Raw genomic sequence first — 14,736 nt, forward strand, 5'->3', positions numbered from 1 at the left:
TGTTAAATGTTATAGGTGAGGTGACACAAAAAGTGTCAATCCAAGGTGTTATTTGCAAAATATGCACAGTTTTTCCCAAAAAGCACTAATTAAGACTGACGACTGTCACCTTTCAGAGTGTGAGGCTGTGAAAACATATACATTTATTCCATACCTGTTATGTTCAAGTGAATGTGAAGTTCCTGTTTACCGGGATTAGTGAAGCTACTAATTATGTAACAGATACACAATGTTGTTTGTTGAGGTTGTTGGATAAGTTTTGATCAATCCTGATAAATGGCAGCAGTTTGAGTTTGAATGTTTGTCTGATCCTTATGCAAAGAGGTTTAGATGTACTTTTGATGTAGTATTTATTAAAAAATGTTAAGTTTAAACCGTGTTCCAGTGCCCCAATGGAGTGCTTTTTTTTCTTGTTTTTCATAAAATACCCAACTTGCAGACCTTGTGAACATCAATCCAAGAACATTATATCACCACCATCAACATTGAAAAGGCATGAAGGATATAAACTGTGTCTTTTTTCTCTTTCCTTCAGCCCATTGTGTACGAAGGCCAAGACAAGAACCCAGAGATGTGCCGAGTGCTGCTCACCCACGAGATAATGTGCAGGTAACCACTCCTCCCCCTTTAAATCCACATACAACTCAACACACTATAATACAACACAGTACAAAACAATGGAGCTCAAAATTGAACAGCAAGAAGCTCTGGAATATTGAAAATATTGATAAACATCCATAGAGATGCATTAGCCAAAACGATATCATAAAAATGTAAACATAAGCTGCTGGGTCACTGTATACACGTAAATACATTTAGAATACTTTTAAACGTATAAAATCTCTATTGGTTTAACATTAGGCCAACTGAACGTAATGTCTAAACACTACAATACTCGGAGCGACGACTCTCTCATTTAGCCCATCCCTACTTTTTCTCTCAACACTCCTTATTCATCCGAAGATTCGTCCTACAAATCATTGGCCTGGACTCGATACATTCCTTATAGTGTCACCCTCGTTAACCCCCTCCCCACACATTTGCGCACACAACGCGGCTCTGCTCTGTTGACGAAGACGAGTTTTAGCTTTCAGAGTGCTCGCTTTAATTATAATCTAAAGATGAATTTTCCTGTGAGAAGTAGGTTGGGAGGAACAACTATTTATAGAGGCGTTTTACCCAACCTATCCTATACAATGTGTGTGACGCCTGGTTAATTAGGACACAGAAGAAGTCATTAGTCAATCCCAACCCTCCTGTTGTTTCAAGCCTAACAAATGGGCCTTCCCCGGCAATCTGACTATAAAATATATGCATCCCGGGTTGCCTTTTTTACGCAAATAGACGCACATACAGAGACATATGCACGGACACACTCACAAATGCACACGCACGCACAACACAGTGATAAAAATTCAAATTTAGCACATGAATTAAGTTGTTCTTATTCCCTGACCTTGTCGCCGAACAACTTTAACCATAACAATATAAATCGGGGTTCATCTATATGCACAAGCAGGGATTTAAGGCCTAGAATCAGCACCAATAATATTTTATACCACACCGACTCGGGCAAGCCGCTTCCACCACTGCGCTGTGTTGAAATTCTGATTCGATTTATGGTGAATTTATAAGTAATTGTATTTCTCCACAAGTTTTACTGTAAGTTATTGTTATTCATCTTGTAACGGGTGATTTGTGAACATGGGTAAAGTGTTTTGCATAAAGCTAGAAAACACACAATGTTATATATTTCCAAGCATTTCCTATTGGGGTAAGCCTTCCTAAACAGTAGCTTTTCCATAGCATCCACTGAGGTCAAACTTAAAGCTTTTTTCTCCTGCTGATGCGGCGCTCGGGGGCCTCTTCCACAAACACACAACCGCACACAACTACACACAGCGTAGGTCCAAACAAACACGTACACCAGAGACGTACAAAAAGCCCAGCGTCCATTAATCAGTGTGGTTCATTGTCAGGGGGCTGCTATTAGCCATATGCTCCCAGCCAATCTGCCACCACTGCACCGGCCTGTGCCTCAGACGAGCTCAGGAGAGGTTCATACCATAAAGAGGGGGAACTATGGGCAGCTGTGATTTCACTGTCATCACTGTTAGCTTTAAACTACATTTTTGTTTATTTATGGTTTTATAGAACAGAAATATTATTGTTCAATTATCATTTATGGGGGGAATTACAGACAGTAACAGTAGGGCTTCAGTGACTAGAGTCCTTCCATTTTATAAGATACTATAAACTAGGATTTCCCATCTTCTGCACATTCTTGGGTTAGCAAAGGTTGTGAACTATATCTGATTTAGGCATTTTTGTGGTTCCTGCACCAGAACTGGTTTTGGCCTTTTCAGTAGCCAACCAGTTCAACAAACATTTTTTTTCACAGACCATGCATTAGCTCATATAACTTAGATATTCAGTGTTTTTTAACCAAGCCTGTGCATTTGTGCCAGTCCTAAACCTTAACAAATGGAGATAGCTGTGTCTGAAAATACTGAGCTTTCTGAGTTCTACCAACCAGGTCTAAAATAGGACTAAACCATCGCTAAAGTTGTTCTAAACTACAAAAAACATTGACAAAAAAATCAGCCCATACCACAATTTGGTTATCTTTACTGGAGACTTCAGGAGTAACAAGATGCCTGGTGTGTTTTTGTAGCTTTCTTCGTTCAGTCTTCACATGGTCTCCAAAGCTGTTTAGATAATGCACAAAGTTAGCTCCCCTGAGACCCACCCAGGCCTTCTGCGGTCCTGATCATGTTTCCACTTTACATGTACTAACAAAAATCCAAAAATCCCACATTTATATGCCCATAGTAAACGCTATACAGCTGAGTGTTTGGTATGTCCTTTAAGTTTATCTAAACAGACTTTGCAGCAATAAAGCTTCATAAGTGTATTCTTAAGTGTTAGCATGTTTTGTTTCAAGAGCTGAATAAACATTTCCCACAGTCCTTTTCTCTCAATAATTTAGCCTTCAACCGCATTGACAAACACAGGCTTGGAAAAATAGGGTCATATCATATCTTTAAAAAACTATAATTTAATTCTTTTCTGAATGATATGGGCCTCATAAAACCTGGAACAAAGCCAATTCTAATGAGCAGTAACTTACACAGGAGTCACAAAACATGTCTAGAGTCTAAAGGGAATCTTTTGAAAATAATAGTGATTTATGGAGAGAAATGACACAAATAAGCGATAAGTAATTTTTTTTCGTAGTCAAGAAGCCCCAGAACATATGGAGAGTTCATTTGCAAAAACAGATAAGTGCCATTTGCAAAAGTTATTGGAGGTTTGTAGTTTACTCTTTTCAAAACCCAAATGTATTTTACTGCTAACAAAATATAATTCCATCCCGTCTTGATGAAATCCACTATACATTATTGTCACAGATAATACGTCTAGAAGATGGTTAGAAAAAGAAAAAATAACACAGAGACACAGAGATCTGGTTTTGCTATTGAACTCTTCTTATATATTTATATTTTTTCTTTATTTTACCCTCCGCAACATCTGTTTATCGTATGCTGAGAGTGAAAATTATACTCTACAGTGCAAAAACTAGAAACTAGATACTCATTAGATATATTGATGTTGAAAAAATAATCGTATAAATAGGACGATAATTGACGTTTCTGATTTTTTTTTAAATAGTCTTGATCTGTATTAGTAGTAGTAGGAGTGGTAGTAATAGAAGACCACACGGTAATAATAAAGACACTGCAATTCTGTTGAAAGATATGTTTTATTGTTTAAAAATAGTTGTTATTATTATCATTATGGCATCAAAATATCAAGCCTTTCCTTCGTATCACAATCTGTTAGTTATGATTTTTATAAACATGACAAACCCACACACGTTCCTGTCTTCCCCCTCGTTCGAAGGCGTCTCCATCTGAACTGTTGAGTCTCTATTGTCTGAGTGCGTAGTGAGAGAGGAGGGCGTGTGCTGGAGGAGGGGAAGGGGGTGGGGGGGGTGCAGGGGGGTCATGATTAGATCACTGAGATCCACTGCAATAAGTGCTACATTACCGTCATCTCTCCCCCAGCCACTTACAGCATCCACACCATCTATCCATCTACTGCTCACCCCCCCAATCTACACGCGAGCTTTTCTCTGCTCTAATCCAGCCACAGAGGACCAGTCAGTGTGAGTGCAAGGAGTTGACCGAAAGAAACAAATATACATACAAGCGCGGAATCAATATTGAAATCATCGCAATATGATAAATGCAAGAGGGGTTTTCTTTTTTGTTGGCTTTTAAAGACTAAACCTAAACAATACAGACTTTTAATCCCAAAAATAGGTAAATTATCCGTCCAAACTCTGCTCCAAACCGCTATTCTGACCTCTCAATACCTCTCGATTATAAAGACCATTGCATATGTTAAGTAGATCTTAAAACCAAACTTATCTTGGATTTAGAACTAACGAACTAGAAGATTAGGACTAGGCAAAACTATGTCTAAAGCAACACTTAACTACGACTTTAAGAGCAAATTACGGATTAAACCAGGAGCTCACTCAGATGTTATAATGCTAAAGTTACTTTAAATATTGGCGATGTATTTTCTAAATCATCAATGTAGTTGTACATTTTACGTGATGTAAGTTTTAGCGACCTAGTTCACGGAGAGGAAACGAGAGGGAACCCGGGCCAAAGTGGAGTTCAGTTGGAGACAGAGGAGACAATGCTTTTGGTGTAACATATCTGTGTCTTTCTTTTTTGCACCATCTGTGACACTGGGAAACCTGAACCGTCTCCCTCTCTCTCTTCCTCTCTCCCTCCCCCTCCTCTCTCTCTCCACCTATCTTCCTCTTTCTCTCGCCCTCTCTGCCTCTCTCCCTCCCCCATTAACTCCTCTCTGTTGTAACTTTCTCCTCCACCCACGCTACAACGCTCACTGCTGCTTACTGTTATACATAATTGATGCGAACAAGAAAGGCTTTTGACAAACTTGTACATGTGTGAAGGTTTTAGGTGCATGTATTTTAAGCATGTGACTAAAGATGCACAAAATAAAAATAAATGTAATAAATAAATAATAAGACTTTGTTCAATATTGCAGTAATGATATGATTGGTACCCTGTGATGGGGCCTCTCTAAAATCCCTGAAACCCAAAATGCTTTTCCCACAAGAAATATGTTTAGAAGGAAACAACAGTGATCATGAAAATTCAGCTATGCACGACTTAGTTATAAATCAATTTTGCCAGATTTTCAGCATCTTTGAAAATATCTGAGTCTTCTTATCAACGTCAACACAGCAAGTTTTGGTTTAAGCAGAACTAAATTAGGACAAAACTAGAATTTAACTGAAACTCTACTTTTTTTTCACAAAACATGCAGGTTTAATTTATGGAATAAACTAGGAATAAGCCAGGACTTGACTACTTAAACTGAGGACCAGTGCAGCTCACGTGTACAGTATGTCTTTGTGAATCCCACCCTTTTCTTGTCAAAAGCCTGAGGCTGTTTCAGGTTTCCCACTCGCTCTGCCTTCCATCGAATCTGACAGTTTCAGAGGTACCATCGGGACCAAGACGTTTAGTAATATTTCTCACCATTCTTCATAACAACCAATGTCTTTAGGCGCCTCATTTTAACAGTCTAAAAACACCACAAGCTAGTTTCATTGATGCTGTGTTTTTTGTCTAAAGTAGATAAACTCTACCATAAAAGGAAAGTGCAGGATTAGCAGAAGATTTTTGCAGACAATGTTAGTTAGGAGAAAATGTGGAAGTTGTTTTGTTCTTACATCAACACCTCTCACATAAACCATTCAGATGTAGATCCTGAATAACTCAACGCTGTTAAAACTCTTGTACCTCTCATTTATTTCACTTTTATTTTAGTTATAGTATAAGAGTAAGAGGTAAAAAAACAAATACATTTAAGTGAATTTCCCAGTGTCTTTGGGCAAAGCACTATATATATATATATATATATATATATATATATATATATACACACACACATACTTACATACATACGCTGTTGCTATTGCCATTATTACCATTCCTCTCATATGTGTAATCTTTGTTCTTTATTTTGCCTTTATATTGTGTGGTGTTGTACCTGTTTAAAAATGTAAAATTATTTCACGCATATTTTGAGATCTAATAAAGCTTCAAATGTAGTGATTTTGATAAGAATTTATGCTGAATTTTGTTCAGTAGAAACAACTGAAACAATTTTTGTAGCTGTTGTTATTCATATATTTTGTTTGCTCAAATTTTGTATATGTTAAAAATAGACCCCTTTTCAGCAGGTCTCAAACAGTCATAAAAATACTTTTACTTTTCAGTCCTGTTCAAAAATGTAGTGGAGCAGAAAGTACAGATACCTGCTCTCAAATGTAGTGAAGTAAAAGTAAAAAGTATCCTCTGTAAAATCTACTTAAGTTCCACCACTGTCTATACTTATATAATATTTTTAAATGTTACAGTTATATTGCGACTGGAATAATCCCAATTATCAATTAACCAAAAAGTGTTGCCATCCCTACTTGACAAATCTAAAACCAACCTCCGCTCTCGTTCTGCTGATGCATTATCTTATGTTATGGGCCCACACTGTCAGAGCTGATAGGTCTTTCACCTCATTACATGTTAATCTAAAGTTTTGGTCCATAACTCACCTAAGCAGCCGGTGACTCCTTCCTTAACTGCCGATCGCTTCACTTTCTGTGTCGTACAAATCTATTTTTACCCGAGCTGTCACACTGCCTGGCACAGCACACTCTCCTCACTAAAACCTCAACAGTTTTGATCAATGGCTGTGAATTTGGCTGTGCGCCCCACATCAGCGCAGATAAAACACCTATCCCGCATTTAAGCAGTGAAATTTGAACCTCCACATTATGCGCTGTCTATTATCCTTGTCTCACTGTGCCCTGTGTTTCTTCTTCCTCTGTCGTGTCTTGCTGTAGTCGCTGCTGTGACAAGAAGAGCTGTGGAAACCGTAATGAGACGCCTTCAGACCCAGTTATCATCGACAGGTACGGAGCTAACCACTGTATACGTCTACTGCACTCACATGAACACAGTTACTCACTATGGGGATGCGCTGAGAACAACAGGAGCATGGGGTGACTTACAGGGCCTGTTGTTACGTAACGTTTCTGGATGAGAGTACACCACCTGCTTGTCTCCATGACGGTGTTATTGCTCTGCTTAGAAGGTTCCACCGGTGTCTAGCTTGCAGAAGTTTGTATTGCTCACAAATACAGGGCCACCTCTCCATAGAACTGAGCTGTAACTCGGCCTATAGTGGCTTCACTGACATTCCAAGCAAAGCAATAACGTAATGTCCATGAAGACGAGCAGGTGACGTACTTTTCACCTGGAAAGCTCAGTAGTACACCTTTAAAAGCCCTATAACATCATGAAAAAGGTGCTATTTTTATGTTGTATTGTCATCAAAAACATAACCAGAGTTGTGTTTTGTTTCATCGGCACATATTTGAGTTATCCCGCATTTCACCCCTCCCTCTCTGGAGCGCCCTCCCTCATTCCTCTCCCATGTTTTAAAGCAGCGTGCCTGTATAATATAGGACTTTTAAATAGATATTGTTTTGATACTATTGATGGGTCTAATATGTGCGATAATAGCTCAGTTCAAATAGCTGACGGTTCAAATCCCGCTCTCAACATAAACATCACTGGTTGAGCGGTCAGATCCACTGGCCCAAACCCCAGTCCCAGTGTCCGCGTACACTGGTGTATGAATGTGTGTGATGTAAAGCGCTTTGAGTTCCTTGAAGATGGAAAAGCTCTATATTAAAATGTGACCCTTGACCATTTTAATACTGTTGAAAGCTAGTATGGAGTGTAGGTAGTCATTTGAGCAGGTATTGATACTGAAAACGATCTCATATATAAGACAATCAAAGCTTTTCTGAATTGTTTTTGTAATAGTCTTGATCGTCGCTATATTATATCACTAGTTTATAACATGACTAGACGACATAATTGGTGTTTTCTTTTATAATTGTAGGGAAAACAACAGTATTGAGCACTGAGCATTTTTCTCAATGTCAAAATTGACTGTGACATTTTAATATTATGACACAAATCCTAACAAATGTATTGATAATTGATCCCATTACCTTGTACCTTTATTGATCACCTGCTCAACTGAAGTGTTTCCTATGTAATCCCCAGTACAAAGCCATTTTCTACCTGTCTGCGTGCGTGTGTTCTCCGGAGGTAGCACTGCACCTCCTCCTGCTCCTCTCTTGTCTCCTCAGCAGCGACACAGAAAAATGGGTCATGAGAAAAAAGTGAAACGAGATCCAGCCTCATTTTAATCTGATTTTGTCTTGGCAGTTGTTTTAACCCTTTGTGAGGCGAAAAGCAGCCTGTGATGGAGAGAGAGAAAGAAAGAAAGAGCAAGAGAGAGATGGAGGAGGAGTGAAAGTGCTGATGTTGTCACTGTCATCACATCCACAGGAATAATCAATTCAGCTTGAACCAAGAACTAAATAATCACTCTGAAAAGGGAGGTACTTAAAATTATTGTAAATCAGATTTCTATACAGTGAACTAGAGGTTCTTGGGTAATACGTCCTCTACAATACAATGGATATATGCAAAAATATACATATACAATATACACAAACACTTTATAATCTCTTTTCGTGCTGCACATTTTGATAGATTGAAAAAAATGTGATCTAATTATTGTCATGAATAGAATATATATTGATTTATTCTTTTTTCATCAATATTTCTCACCTTGAGCAGAGCTTTGACTTCGAGCATAACGAAACAACGACGTTTACTAAAAATGCACATGCAACTTCATTTGCTGGTCCGGATTTCACTGCGAGGATGTGAGATGCAGTTAGACAGTAGTAGTAGTTGGTGCAATTTCAACACCCAAAGATGAATGCTGTCATTGTGTTCTTGGGCAAAACACTTGACTGACCTCCCTCCCAGCATCTGTGTACACTGGCATATGAACGTGTGTGTGAATGGGTGAGTGGTTCCTTGATGTAAAGCGCTCTGAGTGCCTTGAAGGTGGAAAAAAAAATGTAGGTGTATGTAATAAAGGTCAATATCCGTGGTTTCCCAGCAAAACAATTTCAAGGTAATATGTAACTTTCAGTGTTAAATTCTGTTATTATGCCCTTAGCTCTCTAACTTAAATTTTGAAGATGTCCTTTTCAAAACCATCGTAAACTTTGTTGCAGAATAAAATGCAGATATCTGAAGAGGCTCAGGGTTATCTGTTATCAGAGCAAAAGCAGTGATTGGACAAAGATTTGGCAGCCAGTTCTTGAAAGGCATTTGTGTCATGTTCAGAGGACCTTAAAGAGTTTTGCTTAAAGTTTACTGTGTTTTCTTACAGAGTCAAACGTTAGAATGTTTTTATTTTGTACACTATCCAGTCCAATTTATGCTTAAGTCAATTTGATGTCCACATTTCTGTTTTTTACTTTGACCTATAGACATATACGCATGCTGCTGTCTTTTTTGATAATATGTAAACAGGACTTTTCTCAAAATCATTTACAATTCAAAGCCCGTAGATCCCATTTTTAGCTCGAAGCACTCTGCTCTTTTTCTTCTTATTTTCTTGTTTAGAGAGAATTTTTATGAAGTGGATAAACGTTTGTGTCTTAAAAGGGGCTTTGATGGGGGGAGTCAAAGGCAGCGAGTGGAGGGGCTGTGCTGATGGACAGGTTTGGGTTATTGTGTATTATTGTCCATGGGGGAGGGTATATTTAAACCTCATTCTTGTGTGTCAAACGTCTCCCCTTACACGCCTTTATAGAACCAGGCCAGGAGCACTGTGTGTGTGAATGGGGGAGTGGACAGAGGTTGCTGTTACCTGGTCCGCTCCAATATGGGAGGAGAGAATAGCTGAGATCGTGCACAAAACAGACAGGAGAAGCGTCTGAGAATAAGAGATGGGGTCATGACAGTTCAGTTAAAGCCATAGTACGTAACTATTTAGACAAAAAGGTTTGAAATGAAAGCATATTTTTTTCATTTTCGCTCCGTTTATTGCATTGAAATACTATTACTCTGAGCAGGCCACAGTAGTGCATAAAACTTGTACCTTTAAGATTGTTTGTAGTATTTTTGCTTTCTCATGATTTCATTTTCTCATTATTTTTTATTAAAAGCAATTGGAGCTGCCATCTGCTGCTCTGTTTCAAATTCTTGGGAATATGACTCAAATAATGAATCAGAATAATCTTGACAATTCCACTACTAAAATAATCGTAATTGGATTTTGATAATCGTTAATGTTATCTGGACTGTAAACACATGCCAAAATATCTTTTATAACAAAGACAGCGGCATTAATAAATAAAAAAATGCAGCCTTCTGTTACCATATTTGAACCTTTGTTAGTTAAAATGTAAAATTCCCATTGTGATATAGAAATAACAATTTGACTAGTCCGATAAACAGGAATTTTGATTATGATAATTATCAGAAAAGAGAGAGCTGATAAAACCTTCACTACTTGTTTGTACTTTTCTCAGATGTTTGTACTTTTCTCCCACTTTTCCTGTAAAACCGCTGCCCTGATGCATTCAACTCTTGTAAACAGCCTGCATAAAGGCTTTGATGATTCATGTTTTTAAGCTCAGTAGCAGTGATGTGAATTGTGGGAGAAGTCAGGTGACCCGGGCAGGAAGGAATGTCGGGGTTACCGTGGATACCGTGGGACACTTCCTGTTGTCACGGCCTTGAGTCGAACATCTGGACGTGAGCGAGCTGCACATGTGGAAAAGTGGACAAATAAAGGCTTGAAGTTGTCACTGGATGTTTACTGTGGCTCTTGCGCCGGAGTGTTTAGAATAGAGTCCACTTAAATCAGAACAAACCACACTGGTCTCTTTTATGAGCTGTAAAATGTCGCCCGGACTAAAACATTTCCTACTGTTGTAGCAGGAAATACGGCGACAGAACCTGACTTTGATCACGACGTTTGTGTTTAGGTTTCACTTGAAGCACTTTGTTGATGTATAGAGATTGAGGAGCTCGAAATGAAAGTTTGACAACTCATTTGAACACATTTAAAGGGGCACTGTGCAACTTTCTAGCGTGGGGTCCACCATCTGCGTGGCAAGATATAATCTGTCATCTGCATTTCTTGTAATGGCATTAACTTATCTATCTCCATGGAGACAAAGTAGACCCTGCTCACACTGAACAATCAAAGCACTTGGTATTGAATAAAGACAAGATAGATATATTTAATGTCATACTGTGTCTCCATGGAGATCAGTGGCATAGTCTCCACCAAAAAAGTTACATAGTACTACATTTGAGAGTTTTGAATTTAAGATCTTGAACTGCTGTCGGTCATTTTGACAAGGTATGATCCAGCATAATTTATTGAAGAAGTTGTTGATTGTGACTCTGGTACAAATGGCCAAACTATATCTGACCATCCTCATTCGGCCAATCAGACGTGTCCTTATTATTATTCAACAGTCTGTTTCCCTGCCCTCCTTCCACTCTCCATTATGGCCTGCTGTGTACATTTGAATGGCTCTGAGCCGCTTTCACTTGTGGTACGCGGAGGTGAGAAGTGATGCGAGCCTGTCCATTTGCAGTTCCGTTAAGTGTTTTCGCGGTGATTGACAGCTCATAGTTTGACTCTGCCTGTACTTAAGTCCTTCCGTGCATGCCCGCGTGTTTGTGAATGACAGGCCGCCCTCACACCCCGAACTTGTGTGGCCCGGTTAATCCATATTGTCGTCTAAAAACACTGTCGCTCTGCCCCTCGGGGTTAATATAGGGTTAACAAGATGCAGCGATATCCAATCATACGCCTGCTTGACTCCTAAAGAGGCTGTGCAGCGCTCCTGTCTGCTCCTCTCTCCTCCGTCGTCCCGGGCTGCCACTCAACTACTCCTGCCTCTGTCTTTTCTCAAACGCTGTCTCACCACTGAATATTTCAAATCGGGCTGTCACAAATCAAATTTAGTCATTTTATTTTTTTGCACACTCTGGAAATGTGGAATGTGACTTTAGACTGAAAACTTGTATCATTTTCACAATTTGAAATAGATTGTTTTTGACTTTCGAATGATTACGCGAGAAAGTTTTGCTCAAGCTGGTAAGGGGCAAGTTTTGTATGGCAACGGTAACATCAAGAAATATATTTAAATCTGTCCTTTTAACAGACTTTACATCGGAAAAATATGATAAAGGGGAGTTACATTTATTATACACGTTTTGATCTGTTTTTACATAATTTTGGTGTCGATAAACAGTTGTAGTTTTTAAAATTCGCTTGTTTTAAACAGACTGAACTGTCCGTACAACTGCACTTTAGAAGACTATAGCACAAACTACCGAAATGTTAACCACTCTGCCACTATAGACCACATTATGACTTTATACATGTGGTTTGAGAACAATTACAAAACATGTGCTCTATATCAAAGCTGGTACCTTTTCAGCCACAAATATTATCTTGCTTGTTTCCTCCTCCCTCTCCTCTTCTCACCGGTCTCTCTCCGTCTCTCTCCGTCTCTCTCCTTCTCTCTCTTTCTCTCTCCCTCCGTATAGCGGCCCTTGGGGTGACCTACCTCACTGCTCGGCCTGCTGTCTCTTTAGCCCTCTCTTATTAGTATAATGGGCTCAGGCTGTTCCACCGTGTTAAATGTGTGTGTGTGCGCACGTTTGAGAGCGAGGGCCGCGCTGTGGGGCCCCTCAATGACTCAGGGGCCCCCAGAAGCCTGCAGGGTTTAAGGGGAGCCCAGCCGAGCGCGTGAGTGTGCAGTTTGTGTATGCAGGCAGGTATTTATCACGCTGTTCGGACTAAAACCTGTCTGTAATTTTATAGGAACATGCCTGATTTACGGGGGACAAAAATCAGGTCCTCATGTGGTAAATGATTCAATAGTAGATCAGTTACAAGGTTTAAAGCAGTAGATACGGTTAAGGTTAGGATCAGTCTTTGGGAAATGAATGTAATGCGATGTAACGTCCGCTAAAAGCATAAAAAACGCGTGTGTGTGTCTGTGTGTATAAACGTAGTCCCTCGGGTTAAGAGGGGTCAACGCTTCAGGAAGACGCACCGAGGAGCAGAGGAAAGAGGAAGTGAGAGGTGAAGATGCAACCTGAGAATAGGACTGTTTGAAGTTTGTGCAAAATATCACACTATACCTTCTTATTTATTTGAACAAAGGCTTATTATGTTTTTAGATTTTTTGTTATAATTAATGTATTTGCATTTGCTTTAAGCTGCAAAGTTCTTGCTACTTTAGCATTTAATTCATTGCCCTAATCATGTATTTTGTTTGAGATATCCAGCTGTATAGAGTGAACCCTTTGCTTACTGGTCTGGTTTCACATTATTTTTGCTCCAAACCTCAATCCAGTATTTACCGCGCATTTGCTAATTATTATACCTATGATTATTTATCAAATGTTGATATAAAATGATAAAAAAGCAGGCACGATTCATAGCTTGTCATTGTATTATTGATATCTCTCTCCCCTCCTCTTCTGTTACTGAGCCTCCCCAGCAGTGTGAAGTGGGATCAGATGAGAGCGTGAGAGGGAGGAGTGGAGCCGATAGAGAAGGGGACGGGTTTGTTTTACGGGATAAGAGCCAGAGCCTGGGTAGTCCTGTCAATCACGGCGGGGCGAGGGGGGGAGGGGCCTGTCACTCACACAGGACAGACAGAGGCGGGGAGTGCGTGCGTGCGAGCGGACGAGGGAGGGAGGGGTATTTTAAACGATCTCTTCATCTCTCCACTCTTTGTCTTCCTCTCTCTTTCTCTCTTCTGTCTCCATCCTTCTCTTGTCCCAGTTACCAAAATATCTCTGTGCCAACCTGTGCGTCAGAGTTTCAGCTGTCACGCACTCACACGGATAAATAAAAAGACAATGACACTGATAAGATTCTGTTAACCAGGCGTAATACAGCAATACCAATGATTTAAATCTGTGAGGTTTTGCTGTCGTTTTTCCAGAATACTTCAACTAGTATCCGGGTCTGGAGTACATTTCCTCTCAAGTCCCAGTTGTAATCAAACCCGGGATCTGGCTACATTTTGGTGTATAATATAATACTTTTATAATCAATATTCCTTGGAGATCGGCAAATTGTTTACTTTATGAAGGAAAACAGTCAGTCCAAAATTACATGGTTTATAAATGTTTGTTTTGACCAATATGTTGTATGATTTGACTTTTACAATACAGTTACATGTACTAAACTTGGACTAAACTTGGACTAACCCAGGACTAAACTTAGACTAAAACAGGACCAATCCAAGGACTAAACTAGGACACCAAGTATGAATCCGCCCGTAGAGTTTTATCGCACTTTCGCCTGAATAAAATGCCCCACTTAACCATTCAGTTGTTTTCTTAACGTGTCACAGAGATTAGAAATAATTCATGAAAGTAAATCACGCAGTATTTCGTTATCGCTGCATTTCGATAAACTCGTAGATTTTAAAGATTAGTGACAGCTCAATAAACGCACAGACCTCCTCTTTATTTCCAAAAACAGTCACTCCAACCTCTCCCGGAGTCGGACTATTACTTCCTGTGTGAAAGGTCATCGGTGGTTCGGAGATGAGGGCTTCTGGGAATTATTCATATCATCGACTTAATGTCACGGTTCTCCACACTTTCTCCTGTTTGTGTGTGTTTGTGTGGCTCATACAGAGAGGAGATGTTTTATTCATTTGCCTCATTTAGTGTCTCGCTCCGAGTCGGTCCGAGC

The 14,736-nt window shown here is 39.5% G+C and overlaps 1 protein-coding gene across 3 annotated transcripts in view; it reads left to right on the forward strand.

The window, feature by feature from the left end:
- The window catches only part of LOC117381137 (transcription factor COE1-A-like), a 111,799-nt gene that overhangs the window by 12,800 nt on the left and 84,263 nt on the right, over window positions 1-14,736 (forward strand). For all 3 annotated transcript variants that reach the window (XM_033978018.2, XM_055226464.1, XM_033978017.2), the window contains exons 5-6: window positions 536-609; window positions 6,953-7,021. In XM_033978018.2, coding sequence (XP_033833909.1) covers window positions 536-609; window positions 6,953-7,021 — 143 coding nt within the window. The remainder of the gene's footprint in view (window positions 1-535; window positions 610-6,952; window positions 7,022-14,736) is intronic.

This window comes from Periophthalmus magnuspinnatus, chromosome 14 (assembly GCF_009829125.3).
Source record: "Periophthalmus magnuspinnatus isolate fPerMag1 chromosome 14, fPerMag1.2.pri, whole genome shotgun sequence".
NCBI lineage: Eukaryota > Metazoa > Chordata > Actinopteri > Gobiiformes > Gobiidae > Periophthalmus > Periophthalmus magnuspinnatus.